Raw genomic sequence first — 20,053 nt, 5'->3', positions numbered from 1 at the left:
GGGAGGGAGAGGGAGAGAGACAGAGATAGACAGGGCGAAAGAAAGGGACAGAGAGAGAGAGACTAAGAGTGAGAGGGGGGGGGAGACAGAGAGAGGGACAGAGGGAGGGAGGGAGAGGGAGAGAGACAGAGATAGACAGAGCAAAAGAAAGAGACAGAGAGAGAGACAAAGAGTGAGGGGGGGGAAACAGAGAGGGAGGAAAGGAGAGGGAGAGAGACAGAGATAGACAAAGAGAGAGAGGAGAGGAGGAGACAGAGAAAGGGAGGGAGGGGGAGAGAGACAGAGAGAGAAAAGAAAGCAAGAGAAAGGGAGTGAGAGAGAGACAGGGACACAGAAAGAGAGTGAGGGGAGAGAGAGGGAGGGAGAGAGACAGCAAGAGAAAGGGACAGAGAGAGAGGGACAGAGGGAGACAGAAGAAAAGAGAAGAGAAACAAAGACAAAGAAAGAGGGAGATTGGGGGGGGGGCAGAATGTGCACTTGAAACAACAGGCTGTCCACCTAAGCAGAGAACTAAATCAGTGAAATCCCCACACTAGGATCCTTTGGTGGAGTGCTTGTTGAACACATGAATATATACAAATTTGCAATTAGCCTATAACAGAGAAGAAGGGGGGAGTGTGAGACAGATCAGCAAGCCCATGGGGCTGAATCCCACTTCTGACAGAGACAGTCTAGCTGTATGGCCATGTACAAGTCACTTAACCTCTTGCTCCTTGGTTTTATTATCTGTAAAATGGGTATACTACCTGCAGTACCTAGTGGACAGGGCTGGCTTGAGGCTCAAATGAGATGATAGCTTTGCACATTGTAACGGCCTACAGCAATGTCAGCGATGGGCAGGAATGACCTCCAGGACTCTGGTGGTATACCATCACTCACCCATTCCTCTCATGTAAGGACTAAGGGACATCCCACCTGGAATGTTCATGGGACCAATCAGTTCAATCCAATCCAATCAATCAACAAACGCTTACCAAGAATCTACTGTGTGCCAGGTTACAGAGGTACAAGGTAACTTTGAGGGTTAGGCACTAGCAGCTAGGGGACCAGGAAAGACTTCATGTATAAATGTGACAATTTTGAGTTAAGCCTTAAAGGAAACTAGGGAATCTATAAGGAAAAGGTGAAGAGGCAAAAGATGTTGTGCACAGGGCAGCCTGTGCAAAGACTTGGAGATGGGAGATGAGGTGTCATCTGATCGGAATATCAAGAAAGGCCAGTGTGGCTCACTGAGCATATATGAAGGAGCGTGATGTGCAGGAAGATGGGAAATTTGGTCCTGGAGGTAATAGGGGACGAGTGGAGTCCATAAAGTAGGGGAGCAACATGGTCAAACCTGGACTTCAAACAGCAGTGTGCTGGTAAATATTTAACAACCAGCTCTCTGAGAGAAAATGTCCACGTTTCAGTTTAATCTGAGTCATTAACATTTTCTCCATCACTTTCTTAAGTCTAGATAACCAACAAAACAATATATCAAGCCCTGATTCATAATATTTGCTGATAAATGCTCACTGAAAATTTAACAATCAGCTCTCATGAGGTAGTTTGAGCTGGTTCCAGTCCCTTAGTCTTTGGGAAAAATCACTTTGGGAGCTGGATTGGAAGGAGGACCGGAGGCTGGGAAGCCAATTGGAAAACTATTGCAATCGTCCAGGGGAGAGATATTGATGGCCTGAACCGTCAGATTGGTGACTATGGGAGTAGAGAGAAGAGATGGGACTCTGGGCATGCCACTTCATTCTGTGAGCATTGGTTTATTCATCTCTAAAACAGGGATATCAATGCTTAAGCGCTTTGTGAACCTTAGAGTACTATAGACATGTCATTCATTGGGCTGTGTTGTCATCTGTCAGTGGGCAAGGGAAAGACCCCAGGAACTTGATCTGATTGTAATCTCCCTGAGGGCACAGGTGGTGATGAAATGGGCAGCAGACTCCACTAGGGAAGTGGAGGAAGTTTAGGGGGGGGCCATGAGGATCTGCCCTCCCAGCCCCCTAATTGAACCCTGAAGGCACATGGGAAAAGTTTGGTGAAGATTATTGGCTAATTGTGCCTCTGGGTCATTTGGAGGGGCAGAGGGAGGGAGGAAGCCAAACCATCGTATGCCTAATCTTTGGCCATTCTGAGACCACCACACCTGCCATAGTGGCTCAGGGTAGCAGAGACCATTTCTGCTTCTTACTTGGGTTGTTCTGTGCCTCCCCCTGCTGCTGCTGGCCAGTTCTTTATGCCTCTGAAGCCCATGTTAAGTATTTCCATCCACTGGTGGCCATCACAGCTCACCCATGCTTTCTTCCATCTTGTACAATCTGTGTCTGTTTCTTCTAGCAGATCTCCTATTGAAGATCCACTCTGGGCCCTGCAGGCCCGACTCTGTTTTTTAAAGAGAGAATCGTGGCTGCTCATACAACATTCAGGCTATGCCATCCATCATCCCTCACTTTCCCTAGCTGACCTTTTCTGATCACGCATGCTTTTAATGATGTCCTTTTGCACAATTTTTCCCCATGTGATAGTTGGTAATGTGCTGCAGCCTACGTACACCCACTGTGCTCATTTCCGTTGCCCTTTGGGTCCTGTGTAATTTGGATCCTCCAGAGAGGTGGTATTGCCTGATTTCCAACCCTGGAACATCAGCAGGAGAATATCGCTAATATTGCCTAGTCACCCAGTTTCTGTAGCTTCTTTTCCATCCTGGGCCCTGGCTCACTGTCTGTCTGCAGTGTCTATCCGAGATCTGGATACTGGAGGTCTGCTCTTCTCTTTGCACTTGAGTTTTCCTGTATGAATTGCTGGGCTGATTTTTCTTTTTAAAAAAATCATTAATATCTATTGACGTCTTCTGGGGTTTTTACATCATCCCCTTTCTTTTTTGATTGTTTGCCTTCTCCTCCTCTCCTCATGCCAGCCAGCCCTTGTAACAAAGAATACAAAAGGGGGAAAAAAAAGGAGAGGGATGCAATTTAGTGAAAGTAGCCATCACATCGACCATGACTGATAGTATTTTAGGCACATGGCTTCAAATGACCATAGATTTTGTTAAGTAAGCCTGGTGGATTATTATGGGGGTCGATGGCATCACCAAACAGGAAATTTGGGGACCTTCCATTTGGAATCTGTGTTTTACTCCCCCTCTGATCTATCCATCCATCCCACAGCTGCCAAATTTCTATTCCTAAAGCACAGGTCAGACCACATCACAACCTGTTCAAAAGTCTTCGGGGGCTGCTAGGATTAAATACTAAATCCTCTGTTTGCTATTTAAAGCCCTTAACAACCTGTCCCCAATCTACCTTCCAGAATGATTTCAAATTCCACATGCCGTTTTCCTGACCCAATAGTCCATCTCTGGTCTCCATGTCTTTGTACAGTCTGTCCTCCAGGCCGGGATTGCTCTCCCACCTTGTTTATGTCTAGGTATCCTCAGCACCCATTATAGTGCCTGACATATAGTATGGTATTCATAAAAGCTTATTGAATTGACTTATTCCCATGCAGCTTCTACATTGGGGTTCCAAGGTCCGCTCCCCAAATATACCTACCTCCCTGCTGTTGAGCCCTCCCCAATAGCTTTTCTCTGACAGGCAACAATAATGTAGAGCCTATGTGTATGATGCCTTCCACTCCCTTGTGGTATAACTCAGGAAAAATCATTACCCAAGGCCAGGCTTCTTCCACCTCTAAGCTAATATTGGCCCTGTACCTACCTGTCAGGACCAGTAGTGTGTGAAAGATGAATGGGGCAATAACTGGGAAGTGCTTTGGTAGTCTTGCCTCTACATGAAACAAGAACCATTGTACAGATGAACCCAGGTGCCCCCCCCATCCAAACCTAGCAGCAGGTGCATTCATCATTCGAAAAGGATATTCGGTGGGGATCTTTAACATGAGGAATTTGCCCTCATACGTGTAGGAAGAAATGGGATTCTTTGATGAATGGGAAGAAGGGTGGAGAGGCAGTGTGTTATACAAACTGTCCTAGAAGTCAGCAGAACCTGAAAAACAATATACATGATGGCTACAGCGGTGCAGATGGAAAAAAGGGCAGCTATGGCCACTTGGAATTGAAGGTTGTGGAATTGTGCTGACCCAACTCGGTCCCAGAGAGGAGACAGAGGAATGCAGCTCCTTCCCTTCTTTGCAGAGTGGTGGCCAATGGATGTGGAACGCTGTATATGCTGTTAGTTAATGTGCTGATGACTTTGGCTGGCCTGGTTTGGGGGCTTTTTCTTATTTTTGGTTACAACACTGGGTAGGAGAAAGGGAGATATATTTGGGAATGTAGGTACTATAAAAACAAGAAACTCACAGAAATGGTTTCTCTTCCCCCAAACTCTACTAAGTCACGTTTTCCTCAAGCACACAGAAATTGCCTAAGATTTAGCCTAGGGCCATTAGGAGGTGTTCGATGAATACCTGCTGATTGGCCCATTGATTTAAAAGACAGAGTTGTCTCTAAGTCATCTGTGGCATGTGAAGGATATTGACCACCTAACGGTGCCTTGTTCTCTTTTCAGCCCCGGAATCAGCCTTTATCTTAGCAGCTGCTAAGAAGGCTGAGCGGAGGTCCAGTCCTCTAAAGGTCCAGTTCTCAGAAGGTCACAGCAAGCAAAAAAGATCCAGTGAGTTCCACTTTGACTGACCTTTGGATGGGGATCTTAGCTTTGCGGCTCTTCCCTTTCTCCCCATCTGCTCTGGCTTGTCTCTATCCTTTTCTTCCTTCTTTCTCTTTTCTCACCCCATCCCCATTTCTACCTTGGAAACCTTGCTTCCCCCCTCTTTTCTCCATCCCCTCCCTGTTTTTTTCCAGGACATGTTGAAGAAAGAAGCCCTCCTCCTCATCCCCAATGTCTTGAAGGTGTTCTTAGAGAATGGACAGATCAAGTCCTTCACGTTTGATGGCCGAACAACTGTCAAGGTACGGGTTCTCCTTTTGTCTCAAATCTGGATGCAACTGGGTTGAGGGGTGCAGAGAAAAAAAATGGGGGTAGCTCTGGCTGGCTTCTAGGCACCCGCTCTTCAGTCATGCTATGCTATCTATCTCAGCCAGAACTCAGTGGCAAGGAGTCTGGGATGGGGATGGGTGTATGTACAAGGATGCATGGTGTCCCAGACCTAGAGCTGGAAGGGCCCTCCGAGGTCATCTAATCCAACCCCCTCATTCTACTGAGGGGGAAACTGAGGCCCAGGGAGAGGAAGGGACTGGCCCAAGGTCACACAGGTAGTAAATGTCAGAGGCAGGATTTGAACCCAGGTTCTTTGACTGCAAATTGTGCCAAGATGACTTACAAAAGAATGGCACAGGAAATTGTTGGCATGTATGCACATTGAAATGGGGGAGGGACATTAAGCTGTTCCCAATAGAGTATGTTTGGTTTATATGGCATGCTAGTAATAATAACAGTAATAGCTAAGATGTATATAGTACCTGCTATGTGCCAGGGTTTTTTTTTTGTTTGTTTTGGCTAGGCAATGAGGTTAAGTGACTTGCCCAGGGTCACACAGCTAGGAAGTATCAAGTGTCTGAGGTCGGATTTGAACTCAGGTCCTCCTGACTCCAGGGCCGGTGCTATATTCACTGCACCACCTAGCTTTCCCTGTTTTGTTTTTTAAGATGATAGTCAGGATTGGGGCAAAGCAGCAGATTAAAGAAGGGAGGGAATGGTGTGGGGATTGCAGAGAGACAGCTCAGCTCTTAGTTGGCTTTTGTTTTCTCTGCCAAAGAGAATGACATTTGGACTAGAAAGAACAGACCAAAATAGCTAATAGAAAGTTGGAACCCAGCGTATGTAGGGAGAGAGAGCAAGAGAGAAGCTAGCTGCTTTTGCTGAATTTAAGAGTGCAGATGCAGGTAAATGGCACTCCCCCATGCTGAAAGGCCTACAGTCAGTGATGTTTGAAAGATCATGGAGAAAAAGAGAGGTGCACAGGAACAGAGAAGGGAAAATGTTTATTGTTTGGATTTTCAAAAAGGATTAAGAAATTAACTTCTGCAAACTACAGTGAGCTTGACTTGGCAAAATTGTAGAAAATGTTTATTAAAGGAATGGTTAGGATCTGAAAATAAAGAAAGGGGTGGGGAATGGTTACAGAAAAGGACTTCATCAAGGAAGACTTGTACCTGACTAACCTTGTTTTCTTTTTTTTTTTTCCTTTTTTGGACCAATCGGTGGAATTTTGTCAATAGAATTTGCCTAGATTTTTAGCATAGCATTTGACAAGAGTCCTGTTGACAAGTTGGGGAGATATGGGCTTAGGTGATAGTATAACTGGTGGCTTTAAAACTGGTTGGATAACTGGGACCCAAAGGGTAGTCATTAATGGTTCAAGATCAGCTTGGAAAGAGGTCTGCAGTGGAGTGCCCCAGGGATCTGACCTAATTCCATATGGCATGTTTATCAGATTTGCCAGGGATGCAAAGCAAGAAGAGATAGCTAACAAGTTAAAGGACAAGAGGCAGGATCCAAAAAGATCTCAATAACAATCACAATCTCGATAGGCCAGAAAATTGAGTTGAACCAAATAAGTTGAAATTTGATAGGGATAAATATAACTAATATTTATATAATATTTTAAGGCTTGCATAGTGCTTTAGAAGCACATTGTATAGAATGCTGGGCCTGGAATCAGGAGGATGTAAGTTCAACTCTGACCTCAGATACTTACTAGCTTTGTGACCCTGGGCAAGTCACTTCACCTCTGTTTGCCTCTGTTTCCTCAACTGTAAAATGGGGATAATAACAGCACCTACCTCCCAAGGTTGTTGTGAGGATCAAATGAGATATTATTTGTAAAAGTGCTTGGCACAGTATCTGCTTTGTAAATAGCATCCTTTTCCCTCTGTTCCTTTTTACGTGACTGAACAGATGAGGAAATTGACACCAAGAGATCCGTTTGTTTGTTTTAGTGGACGACAAACTAAATATGGGTCAACAGGATGATACACATGGATATATACATATCTGTGTGTGTGTATATATGTGTGTGTGTATGTATGTATATATATATGTATGTATCATCCTGTTGACCCATATTTAGTTTGTGTATATATATATATATATATATATATATACACATATACATATGTAAATAATACTAATTAATTTGTGTGTATATATATAGTGGCAGCTAGGTGGCGCTGCAGTGGATAGAGCACCGGGCCTGGAGTCAGGAAGAGTGAACCTTTTTTTTTTTTCTTTTTGGTGAGGTAATAGGGGTTAAGTGACTTGCCCAGAGTCACACAGTTAGTGACTGTCAAGTGTCTGAGGCCAGATTTGAACTCAGGTCCTCCTGACTCCAAGGCCAGAGCTCTATCCACTGTACCACGTAGCTGCCCCAGGAAGACTGATCTTGCTGAATTCAAATCTGGTCTCAGACACTTACTGGCTGTGCCTTCCTTGGCAAGTCACTTCACCCTGTTTGCCTCAGTTCCTCATCAGCAGAATGAGAAGGAAATGGCAAACCACAGTAGTATCTTTGCCAAGAAAACCCTAAGTGGGGTCACAAAGAATTGATACAACTAAAATGACTTAATAACAACAAATCTATCTATCTATCTATCTATCTATATACACACATACATACATATACATATATATGTATATACACATATACACATATATACATATATACATACACACACATAAATATGGGTTAACAGGATGATATATACATACATATATACATATTTGTATGAATGTATGTATCATCCTGTTGACCCATATTAGTTTGTATACATACAAACTTATATATATGCATATATATATATCTATACACACACAAACTAATGTGTATATCAGTCTGTATATATACAAAATATTACTTTAAATATTAAAATATCAAAGATATTATAAAACCTTGATATTGAATATTAAAATATTCATTTTAGATTTTAAACTAAATATTAGTTTGTATAGCTACGTAAATATGGGTTAACTGGATGATATACACATATATACATACACACTCTTACATACACAATGTCTTCCTGGAGGCACAGATGGGAACCAAAGCCACAGACAGTTTCCTTGATGGCCCTCATGGTGGTCCATGGCTGTCCTGCTGATCTGGGGAAACCTGGGGCAGGTGGAGGGATTTCAGGCCCCATACCATGCGAGTCTAAGCTCCTCTGGAATTCCTAACACGGACAGATTGAACCAGGAGCTTCCTAGATGGCTTTAGGCCTAACTCTGGAGTCAGTGAAAGGACAGTAGCTACAGAACCAATCTGGAATGATAGACAGTTTCAGATTGACTCCTTGGCCTTCCCCGCATTTAGGGATATGGGCTAAGGGCTCCACCACAGTTCTGCGACATCATTGAATATTTGCCTCAATCTGTGGAAGAGGCCAAATAGTCAATAGCTTATTGAAGCAGGGGATACCTGTTCACCCCCAAGGTCAGAGTTCAATTTGCATGTATATTGAGTGGGAAGAATCTCTGAGCTCCTTGGTTTCTGTTGCCTCATTTTTTTCCTCTGTAAAATGAAGAAGCTGACTACTCTCATGTGGAACCTTGAGCAAGGCCTCAGTTTCCTCCTGTGTAAAACAAGGGGGTTGGTCCCTTCCATCTCTAGATTTCTCAGTTTCGGTGCCTGTGACTGTGCTCTTGGGTCTCTGTGGCATTGGATGGCTTCTCAGATTTTCTTTCCTTGCACTCCCCCAACCTCCTGTTAACCATTGCCTCCAGTGGCTGTAGGGCGCGGCCTCTGGCCATGGCTCTGGCTCCAGCTTCATGGCGGGTGCAGTTGGCTGCTCATTGGCACTTTGACAGGCTGCCAAGGCACTTGTATCTGAGAGGTGCCTGGGTAAGCTGACAGCATGGCCTGGGAGCCATTAAGCTTGTAACTTTCGTTGGCAACGCTTGGCTTGGCTGTCCAGGTTCCCAGTGCTAAATGGGCTGAAAATCTCATCTGCCCCTGTCTCAGCTCCAGCAACATTGGCTCGGTTGTGATTTACCTGTGTAATGGTCTGCACCTGTGATTTCTTTGGTCTAAGACAGCTCCTGATGAGGAAACTCCCTCTAGCAATTCCAAGCAGCACCTGCCCTGCAACAACTAATATGAGACAGGGTGATATTTTCCAGCATCTACCCTGAACATTCAGTTGGCTGGCTAAACAGCTCTCAGTGGGCAGCAAAAGGGATGTTTCAGTTCTTGGCTTCTTAGCTTGCCCAAAGCCCCTTGCTCTTGCCCAGTACCCTGTTCCTAAGCTAGCCTTTGTCATGCCTCTGAGCGCCACTCTATCCCTAGGCTTATGTGCTTGTCTAGAGCTCAGAGCACTTAGTGATGAGCAGAATCCTTGGCTTTGACAACCAAGCAGCCTGGGTCACTAGCCGGATCCTGCTTCATAGGGCCAGTTCCACCAGAGAAGGTCTAGTACCCCTTCTGTCTGTCTCTCTTTTCTTGGGCCTTTCTCTGTCTTTCTTTCTTTCCTTCTTTTTTCTTCCTTCATTCCTTTCTTCCTTTCCTTTCCTTTTTTTCTTCCTTCCTTCCTTCTTTCCTCTTTCTTTTTGTCTTTCTTTCTTCCTTCCTTCCTTTCCTTTCCTTTTTTTCCTTCCTTTCTCTTTCTTTCTTTTTTCTTTCTTTCTTTCTTTCTTTCTTTCTTTTTTTCTTTCTTTCTTTCTTCCTTTCCCAGGAATTAATTATTAGAACAGCAGAGTAGGCAAAGGTCAACCCCTCAGGCCTTTATCTTCTCTTCCTCAGGATGTGATGATGACATTACAGGACCGCCTCTCCCTAAGGTACATCGAACACTTTGCTCTCGTCCTGGAGTATGCAAGCCCAGAACAGAGCCACAAGTTCCTGCTTCTCCAGGACAAGCAGCCCCTGGCCCATGTAAGTGACTCCTCTTGTTGTAGTTTGTATAGGGTCCCTCCTGGAAAAGTGGGCCTGAGGAGGACAGCCAGTCTTGGAATCTTGTCCCTAGAGCTCCAATGAGCAGCCCATTGGTATCCCATCTACCCTTAAGAGACCATGGAGATCCCATTTCTAGGTGGAGGTTTAGGGTGGGTGTGGAAGTAGGATGGGGACGGATCTAAGGGATTCTCAGGATCACCTAAGGAACCAAGTTAGGAAAGATAGGCATTTCTCTTTTCTACCTACCTATGAGATTCCCTCAGCAGAGCTGTGATATTTAGAATGAAAAAAATCTCACAGCTGGACAAAAGCTCAGAAACCATCTTGTACAGAAGTGGCAAACACACCACCCTCAGGCAACACTCCTTTGTGGACCCTAACCAGATTAAAATAGAATTGAAAAATATTTAATAAAAAAAATGGAAATGCAATAGAGTATAGCTAATGTTAATATGTGGTTTTCTAAGTCAACGTGTGGCCACAGGGATGCTTCTATAGGGTTTGCTATTTGAATTTGACACCACTGATCTAGTTCAACTTATAGTTGTGCAGGAGTCTCTTTTATAACATTCATAACAAGTAAAAATGATATCAAAGAAGAGGTATTACCACCTACTTTGCTGCTGTACCCTAAGCACCATGGGGCCTTCCCATATGCTCTGGAGCTGTATGTGTATGTCTCCCTCTATTAGAATTTGTAGCCCCCAAACTTGGCACAATTCTTGGCACATGGCACATTTGCACATTCTTGGCACATTTGACAAAAGCCTTTTTTCATTCACGCAAATGGTCCTCCAGCCTCTACTTTGAAGTCCACCAAAACGTGGTCAACAACTTCTTATCCTAATGAAGCCCATTCTACTCTTTGAATTCAGAGAATCATTTTTGCTGAGATCAGTCCTAAATCTACCTCTCTCTGCATGCTACCACCATTATTCCATGCCCGCTGGGGCCAACCAGAATAAGTCCAATCTCTCCTCCCCTTCAGATACTTGAAGACTGTGATATTGTCCTAGCTAAGTAAGCCTTCTCTTCTCCAGGCTAAATATCTTCAATTCCTTCATCCTTTCCTGTCTACCTCTGGATACTCCCAAGCTTATCAGTGTCCTTCCTGTTGATTCTTATTGAGATTATGGTCCACTAGACTTTTTCTGTATGAATGGATATCAAGCCCACATCTCCCCTGTTTTCACACATGGGAAGTTGATTTTTTTTTGACCCCAAGTGTAAGACTTTACATTTATCTCTGTTGAATGTCATTTTTTTGGTTTGGTTTGGTCCAGTGTATTAGATCTTTTCAAAGAAGTCATCTGACATGTTAGTTATCCTCCTCCCAGCTTTGGGACTTATTTTAGTAAGCTTTATTGATGCCTTTTGCTTTGATATCAGTCATTTCAGTTGTAATCAATCCCTCTCTTGCAACAAAGAACAACCATTATAAGCAAAAACAACAGATGCAGTGGCCACATCTGACCAAGGATGCACATTTCTGCTCTTGTGGTCTCCTATCTCTCTACCAAGAAGTGAGGAGGAATGTTTTATTATATGTTCTTTGAAATCAAGATTGTTATTACAGTTACTCAAGAGCTGAGCGTCTTCCTTTCTGTGATCTTTTTCATTGATGTGCCTGTGATCATTAAGCTTGTTCTTCTAGTTACTCCACTTTGCATCAGATCATAAAATCTTCCCATGATTCTTTGAACCCCTCATAGTTGTCGTTTATTACTGCATAATAACCCATCACATTCAGATACCACATTTTGTCTAGCAATTCTGAAATTAATGGGCACCCTCTCAGTTTCTAGGTTTTTGCCCACCCCCAAAAGGGTTGCCATGAATATCTGGGCATATGTGGGACCTTCTTGTAGGCATATGCCCAGTATTGTGATCACTGGGTCAACCGTTATGAACATTTTAAACACTTTTCTCAAATAATTAATTCCAGATGGTTTTCCAAAATGGTTGGCCCAACTCACGGCTCCATTAGCAGAATATTAGTATGCCTGTCTGCTTAGTAGCCCCTCCGACATTGACTGTTCCCATTTTTTCTCATCTTTGTCAATTTGCTGGGTGTGAGGTGAAGTCTCAGTTGTTTTAATCTCTCCCAGCTGTGTATCATCTGCAAATTGGATAAGCAATCAAATTGGCCTTTGTCCAAGTCATTAATAAAAATGTTACACAGTACAGTTCCCTAGAGTTTTCCACTACAGGTTTTCATTCAAGCTGACATCATATCATTGTTAACTACTCTTGGGTTCTCGTCAATGAGCCAGTTCCCAACCCACCTAATGATGTTGTCTGGTCCCAAGGAGAGTGTGAGAGACTTTATGGCAATTTCAGGACAAGCTCATCTCAAATGCTCCCCTAATCTCCCAGGATAGGGGAATGAGATTGGTCTAACGTAGCTCTTAATGAACCAGTATGTCAAGTACCATTTCCTTTTGTAGATGATCACTAGCTGTCCCTTTAGGAATCTATTCTAGGATTCTGCTAGTTGATGGAAAGCTCACCAGCCTATAGAGACATCATTCTTATCTCTTTTTGGACTCTCAAGATTATGTGCCCTTCGCTAGCCTTCTTCTGGTCTATTTCACATAGAAGCTGCTTAATAAATGTTTGTTGACTGACTATTTGCCATGATCTTGCACTGATGTGACTTCTGAGGTTCCTTCCAGCTCTAATCTACAGTTCTAGCCCTGTGACCTTTAGCAAGTCACCTTAAACTCTCTGGGCCTCAGTTTCCTTTTGGTGTAAAATAAGGAGGGTTGTACTAGATGATCTTTGAGGTCCCTTTCAGCTCTAGAACTGGGATCCTATGTGTGACCTTGGGTAAGTCACCTTAAGCTCCCTGGGCCTCAATTTCCTCATCTGTGAAACAAGTGATTTGGACTAGAGGGCCTCTGGGGTCCTCCCTAGCTCTCAGCTTATGAAGATCAAAGGGTCTGTTGGAAAACCACAAGCTGGGCAGCCCAACCTCCCCAAGAGGCTTTTTGCTTCCTGGAGGAGGTTTAAAATAAGCTCACTCAGGGGCAGCTAGGTGGCACTGCAGTGGATAGAGCATCAGACCTGGAGTCAGGAGGACCTGAGTTCAAATCCGGCCTCAGACCAAACATTTGACACTTACTAGCTGTGTGACCCTGGGCAAGTCACTTAACCCCAACTGCCTAAAAAATAAATAAATACAATAAAAGAAGTTCTCTCAGTCAGGTCACCCCATGCCCACCGGCTATTGTTGAGGTCTGACATGACTCAGAAGGCCCTAAGGTAGGGGGTCTTCTGAGCTATGGCAGTAGCTTCACAGCAGGCAAATTTCAGAATCCTTCCTGATGTGCCATGGCTTAGATTTAGCTAGCGAAGAAGAAAGTTCTCAGATACCATGTACTCCTGCTGATACTATATATTTCTGCTCTCATTTTGTGACTTGATTCCAAACTGCCATGGCAGGCATGAGTTGGGTCCCTGGACCAGAGTTTGAATTCCGACTCCGCTGCTTTCCTCCCTATGACTCTAGGCAGGATCTTGACCAAGGCATACAGATAGAATGTGGCAGAGACAAGATCTGAACCCAGATCTTTGGCCTCCCAAGCCAGCCAAGCTCTGGATCTGTGATTCTTTGACCTATTGGCTCCCCTGACACTTGTCCTTTCTTTCCCCCTGGGTGTAGCTCAGACCTGACCAGTAAGTGGTGTGTTAGCAAAGAAACCATTTAACAACCAGCTCTCTGGGAACAAATGGATGCAGGACACACTTTTCTGTTTCATCTACACTATTAACATTGGTCACTTTCTTAAGTCCAGACGATCCCAATAAATCAGGCCTTGATTCGTAGCATTTTCTGATTCCTAAGGTGTAAATGCTCATATTACAAATTTGACATTGGACTCTCATGAGCTGGTTCTGGCTGGTTCCAACAATTCTGTTCCAGCTGGCTTCAGCACACCCCTGCCTGAGACCCCCAAGGGGCTAGGGAACACAGCACGCCAGCTCTCCAGGCCCCCACCCCCAGCCCTGCCAAGCTGCTGTGCTGGCTTCTTCCTGACTCCTCCTCTCCCCTCTGCTCAGGTTGTGCAGCGGACGCACTACCAAGGTATGAGATGCCTCTTCCGGGTGAGCTTCTTTCCCAAAGACCCCGTGGAGCTGCTGCGTCAAGATCCCGCTGCTTTTGAGTACCTGTATATCCAGGTAAGAGAAGTAAGCTGGGGTCTTGGCACGGGAGGGGGGGCAGGGGCATAAGCAGAGAGTGAGCAAACCAGGCATGCAGGCTTGAAGACAGCCCAACAGAACCCCAGAGCAGACAAGCAGCTAGCTAGGTCTGGCCCTCTCAAGCTTCTCCTCCGGGCTTTCCGCTAGGGCAGCAGGAGCTGCTTCAATCCGGAGGAGTCCGCGCTACCCAGGAAGCAGCTGCCAGTGCTCAGGCTGCTGGGCAGAAAAGAAAAAAATCAGAACTAATCCCTGGGGGAGGGAAGCTCCCCTTTGCTCCAGCTAGGCCATTCTCCTGCTCTGACCCAGAGGCACCAAGGGCCATTGGGACAGGGATTAGAGATTGGTTTTGGAGGAGCAGGGAGTGCTTTCAATGGCCCTAACATCTCTTAATATCCCTTAATCTCTTAATATCTTGGATATTCTTATTCTACACGGTACCTATAGTCTTAACTTAAGGCACCAAGTTATTTTCACTGTATTCGAAATGAGATAGGGCAGAAGAAAAAGAAATCTATTATTCAGATATATTCAGTGGAGTTTCTCCTATGGCCAAACCTCTGCCACTCTCTTCCTTGGGTTCTCGTAAATGTTGCCATCTTTTAGGCAGCCCCATTCCATCTGGCACATGACATCACAATAAGGTCTTGCCTGGCCGATCCCTGATTGCATACTTTTATATTTTCAGAGCCAGGAAAGCCTGGGTTCAAGTCCCACCAAATGGCTCTGGGACCCTGGGCAAGCCCCTTAACCTCTCTGGGCTGTAGGCAACTCTCTAAGATTCTTAAATTGCTTAACCCTGATTGCCTCACCAAAAAAGCAAAAAAAAAAAATTTATTTGGGGACAGTAAGTGGCTCAGTGGATAGAGCACCGGCCCTGGAGTCAGGAGGACCTGAGTTCAAATGTGGCCTCAGACCAAACACTTGACGCGTACACACTTGACGCGTACTAGCTGTGTGACCTTGGGCAAGTCACTTAACCCCAATTGCCCTCACCAAAAAAAAAAAAAAAAAAGATTCTCAAGTTGCAGAGGGGGTGTAGAGGGAATTCACTTTCTGGGAGTTCCCTATGCTAATGAAACTACAGATCTAGACCAAAACAGAGCCCAAATGCCACCATACCCAGAAGCTGTCTTTGTTTCATACTACTTCTCAAGGTCACAAAGTCTCCACCATTAGGTAGCAACCTCCCTTCTCCTTCCTTTTCCTAAACTAATTTCTTCAGTTTACCAAGGTAGCCTCCTAGGCCCATAATGGAGATGTGGGCACAGACACACAAGTCATATCCTCCCCTCTAATGAAAATGTAGACTTCGGTTATATCCCTCTCAAGATTTATCTTTCGAGATTGGGGCAGCTAGGTGGTGCTGCAGCGGATAGAGCACCAGCCCTGGAGTCAGGAGGACCTGAGTTCAAATTTGGCCTCAGACACTTGACTCTTACTAGCTGTGTGACCCTGGGCAAGTCACTTAATCCCAATTGCCTTGCCGCACCCAAAAAAAAAACCCCCAAAAAAACGCATTATGGTGCAGCTAGGTGGCGCAGTGGATAGAGCACTGGCCCTGGAGTCAGGAAGACCTGAATTCAAATCCAGCCTCAAACACATAACACTCACTAGCTGTGTGACTCTGGGCAAGTCACTTAACCCCAATTGCCTCACATAAAACAAAAACAAAAGATTGGCCCTTTGGTGCCTCTCTAGCCCCGTTGACACCTGAACAAAATGCAGGAACTAACCTGGTCAACAGGTCATTCAACAAATATTTGCTGCAGGGCTGCTCCATGCCAGACTCTCTGGTAGGATACAAGGACAAAAATGAAACAAGTCCCCCCCATTCTTATGTTCTATGGGAGGAGGAAGGCTTAGTGGCATCAAGGCCTCCAAGCAGTAGGGTTTTGTGTTGGCATTGCCCCTGTTCACGTGTGCAGTTGTGGGCTCCCCTTCAGGTTGGGGAAGGAGGACTCCCCCTCTCACCCTTCTCCACAGCCCAGGCTCTGGGTCAAGGTCCTTTGAAAAGGGTTTCTTTTCCCTTCCAACATGTCAAGACTGAGGAATAGGGCTAGGTGGATGGGTGGTTAGCACAGATCCCAGGGAAATAGGGATATTGAGGCAGGATGGCGAGGGAGAGGGCCTCCATTTCCCCCCCATAAGAAAGCTGGCCGCCTTGGAAGAGAGCAGTAAATTGGAGAAGATGTCCTTAATGTGGGCTTTAAGGCTCCAAGGTCAATGTCTCCTAAGGCCTTTCTTCATTGCTCCAGGGTATTCAGTGGCCCTAGGCTAGAAGGGATAGGTCATGGTGATGGGATAGATCTCCACTAGCCAGAGCAATGGATTCTAAAGTAGAGTGAATACAATGGTATATTTATAGTTAAGAACTTTTTCCTTCAGGCATGGGAAGCAAGGAGGTTTTAAGGGAGGGGAGCTGAAAGTGGGGAGGGCCTTCCAGGCCACTTTTGGTGATAACTTCTGGGAGGCCCACAGCCCTGGGAACTGCTGCTAAGCAGGAGAGGGGTTGAAGGCAAAAGTATTCAATTTAGCTGCCCATAGGAGATAAGGGCCCCTTCTGCCGGGAATGTTTGCCTGGGAACCGGAGCGAGGAGGGGGCATGGGCTTGCCAGAATGATGGGGAAAAGGAAACATTTATGAGAGCCCAAGAAAAAAGCCATGGTGGCCTTGACTAGTGTGCCCCAATTTAACATAACAATAGATTTCCTCTCATTCTAACCCTTTCTCATTTCTTTTTTTTTTTTTGGTGAGACAATTGGGGTTAAATGACTTGGCCAGAGTCACACAGCTAGTGAGTGTTATGTGTCTGAGGCTGGATTTGAACTCAGGTCCTCCTGACTCCAGGGCTGGTGCTCTATCCGCTGCATCACCTAGCTGCCCCTCTCATTTCTAGCATGTTGTGAACAACTTGGTGCCTTAACTTGGACTCTGGGCGCAGCCTTTGCACTGCATAGGGTGGGAAGCCAATTTTAGGAATAGGTGTGAATTGTTTCCATTGGAAGCGGAAGGGTTGGGGGGTGGGGGGAGCAAGGTTGGGCCTAGCTAGGCAAGGGCCTGGCTTAAAGGCCTTCTTCACCTCTTTCCCAGAGCCGAAATGATGTCATCCGAGAACGCTTTGGAATGGACCCCAAGCCTGAGATGCTTTTAGGCCTTGCCGCGCTCCACATTTACATTACTGTCTCTGCTGCACGGCCCAGCCAAAAGTTCTCCCTCAAGAATGTGGAGTGAGTTGTCCAGAAAGGTCTTCAGGGAGTTGGGGGTGGGGTGGGGATAGAGGTGGGGCATTGGATAAGATAGAACAGGATTTAGGAAAACAGCCCCCAAGTGAGTAGGTCATTGAGTAAGGGGCACTCTGAGAGAGGCTGACTCAAGTTGGGTAGACTTGCTTTTACATCACCTTCACTTCCTAATCCGTCCCCTCACCACCGTCATCACTACCCCCCACCTAGTAATCTTGTAGCAAAGAAAAAAACAAAAAACAGCAAAACAATTCAGCAGAAACAATTGATACGATGTATGCAATATCCCATAGTCCTCCAATTTTACCAAGAATGGAAGGAGATGCTTTTTCTCAACTCCTTTGCCAGGCCAAGTTTCTTGGACAGAATAATTAAACAGTGTTTAGTTGCTACTGATTTGCTGTTGTTTTTCTATTTTTCTACATTATTTTAATCATCCCTGGTCCTACTTACTTACTTCCTCTCTCTCTCATAACTCCCTATATTCATTTTTCCTTTGGGCATGGCAATATTCCATCCAGCTACTATAGGGGTCCCTTTCCCTGTCCCCTGGTGCCAGGGCAACCAGACTCCATCTCTGGGGCAACATTCCCACCACATGGATGAGCTGGGAATCATCAACTACAATCCTTTCGGTGACATGGAGGACTGCCAGGCCTTACCATTTGTCATCTGACCTGCTGATGCACCCCTAAAGGGACCCTTGGACCTTGCCACCTGCCCTGTTGCTACATTAGGGCTTCCAGACCTTTCCATCCACCCTAGAGCTGAACTCTGATATGTTGTCTCCTCCAATTAGATTGTGAGCTCCTTGAGAGCAGATTGTCTTGGTTTTTCTATCTGTATCCCCAGCGCTTAGCCCAGTCCTCGGCACATAAGTGTTTAATAAACGCTTTTTCATTCATCCATTTGTTCATTCATTCATTCATTCATTCATTCATTCATTCATTACATTCATTACATTCATTCATTGCATTCATGTACCACAATTTGTCACACTATCCCTAGTAGGTACAATTTCTATGAAATGGTGGGTGGTGCCCCCACAAGTGTCATACCATTTGCTAGGTTCAAGGACAAGAAGTGTATGTACCTGTTGGCAAGAGTGTAGGTGGAATGACTAGGTGACCCATCTGCAGAGGTCATACCCTCTCCCTTCTTGGGGCTCCCCTGCAATCAGCACTTATTTAGTTCCCCTCCTCCACCCCATGTGTTAGGCACTGGGGATACAAAGATTGCCCTCCAAAAGCTTCCAGTTTCAACAAACTAGAGGTAGCATAATTGGGACCCAAAAGCATTTAATTAGGAGAGAAGTTTCCAGAGATTGAGTGGAACTCTATCCCTCATTGATTCACCATTGACTCACAGGAAGTAGACAGATACTGTATAAGAAACACTGTGGGCTTGGAAATCAGAGGATCTGGGTTCAAATCCTACCTCTAATAACTATGACCTTGGTATATCACCTCACCTCTCTGGGCCTCAGTTTCCTACTTTGTAAAACGAGGGAGTTGGTTTCCTCAACTTTGATGACCATGAGATCTTGAGCAAATCACTTCATAACATCACAGGTTTCTTCACTTGTAAAATAGACATAATCATGAAATGCAGATTAGTGGGTGGCTTGCTTGGGAATTAGGAGACCTGAGTTCAAGGCCCACCTGTGACACACTGGCCCTGTGTCTGATACTGGGCAACTAATTTAAGCTCAGTGGCCCAGGTAACTCCATTAAGGTTCTAAGTTCCAGATCAGGTTTTGATAGCCATTGGTATGAGGAATCTTCTCACACCCAATGAAATCATAGGTCAAAATCCAAACAATAAAACAAATCCTTAGTCACCTCCCACAAGGGATCGTTGTCAGGATCATGGCTGAAAGAGGACTGTGTTATGTAAACCAGAGAGTGCTCTACCCACAAGAGGGCTCCTTATTGTCATTATTATTAAATATTAAGTGCCCAGCCAAGGAGTGGTACAGAGACTAAATGCTCTGGGTCAGAAGGAGGAGACTTTAGGGGGCAGGGGTGGTGGCCAAGGCTCCCTGCCTGATCTCATCTGCAACCCAGCCCTGTGGAGTTCTGCAGTGCCTTAGAACGTGCCTTCCTGAATACAAATGTCCCTCTTTGCCTTCTGGCCTCTCTTAGCCATCTTACTGGCAATCTCTCTCCCACCTCAACCTCTCTCCAGGGCTCACATCCCACCTCTGCCGCTTTTACCTATGTGACCGTGGTCAAGTTCCTTCCCTTCCCTGGGCCTCAGTTTCCTCCTCTGTAAAATGAGGGGATTGGACCAGATGACCTCTGAGGTCCCCACCAGCTCTAGAGCAATGATCTGACATGTGACTTTGGGCCAGTCACTTCTCTCACTGGTCCTCAGTTTCCCCATCTGTAAAATGAGGAGTTTGGACTAGGTATGTGTAACTTCCCTTACAAGTCCTGTTACTTCCCTGGGCATCAGTTTTCTCTCAGGTTTACATAACACAGTCCTCTTTCAACCATGATCCTGACAATGATCCCTTGTGGGAGGTGACTAAGGATTTGTTTTATTGTTTGGATTTTGACCTATGATTTCATTGGGTGTGAGAAGATTCCTCATACCAATGTAAAATGCAGAGGGATGGACGCGATGGCCTCTGAAGGCCCTTTCAGCTCCACAGCTAGGACCTTCTATTCCTCCCCCCCACCTGTCTTCTCTCTCTCTCTCTCTCTCTCTCTCTCTCTCTCTCTCTCTCTTCTCTTCTCTCTCTCTTC

The 20,053-nt window shown here is 45.3% G+C and overlaps 1 protein-coding gene across 1 annotated transcript in view; it reads left to right on the top strand.

Annotated features, from left to right (window-relative positions):
• Positions 1 to 20,053, top strand: part of FRMPD3 (FERM and PDZ domain containing 3) — a 79,332-nt gene that overhangs the window by 29,011 nt on the left and 30,268 nt on the right. Inside the window, exons 3-7 of the mRNA XM_027845579.1 lie at positions 4,521 to 4,625; positions 4,814 to 4,921; positions 9,706 to 9,837; positions 13,921 to 14,040; positions 17,152 to 17,288. Coding sequence (XP_027701380.1) covers positions 4,817 to 4,921; positions 9,706 to 9,837; positions 13,921 to 14,040; positions 17,152 to 17,288 — 494 coding nt within the window. The 5' untranslated portion in view covers positions 4,521 to 4,625; positions 4,814 to 4,816. The remainder of the gene's footprint in view (positions 1 to 4,520; positions 4,626 to 4,813; positions 4,922 to 9,705; positions 9,838 to 13,920; positions 14,041 to 17,151; positions 17,289 to 20,053) is intronic.

This window comes from Vombatus ursinus, unplaced genomic scaffold (assembly GCF_900497805.2).
Source record: "Vombatus ursinus unplaced genomic scaffold, bare-nosed wombat genome assembly UNPS02014982.1, whole genome shotgun sequence".
Taxonomy (NCBI): domain Eukaryota; kingdom Metazoa; phylum Chordata; class Mammalia; order Diprotodontia; family Vombatidae; genus Vombatus; species Vombatus ursinus.
This window is presented reverse-complemented; position numbering and strand designations above follow the sequence as displayed.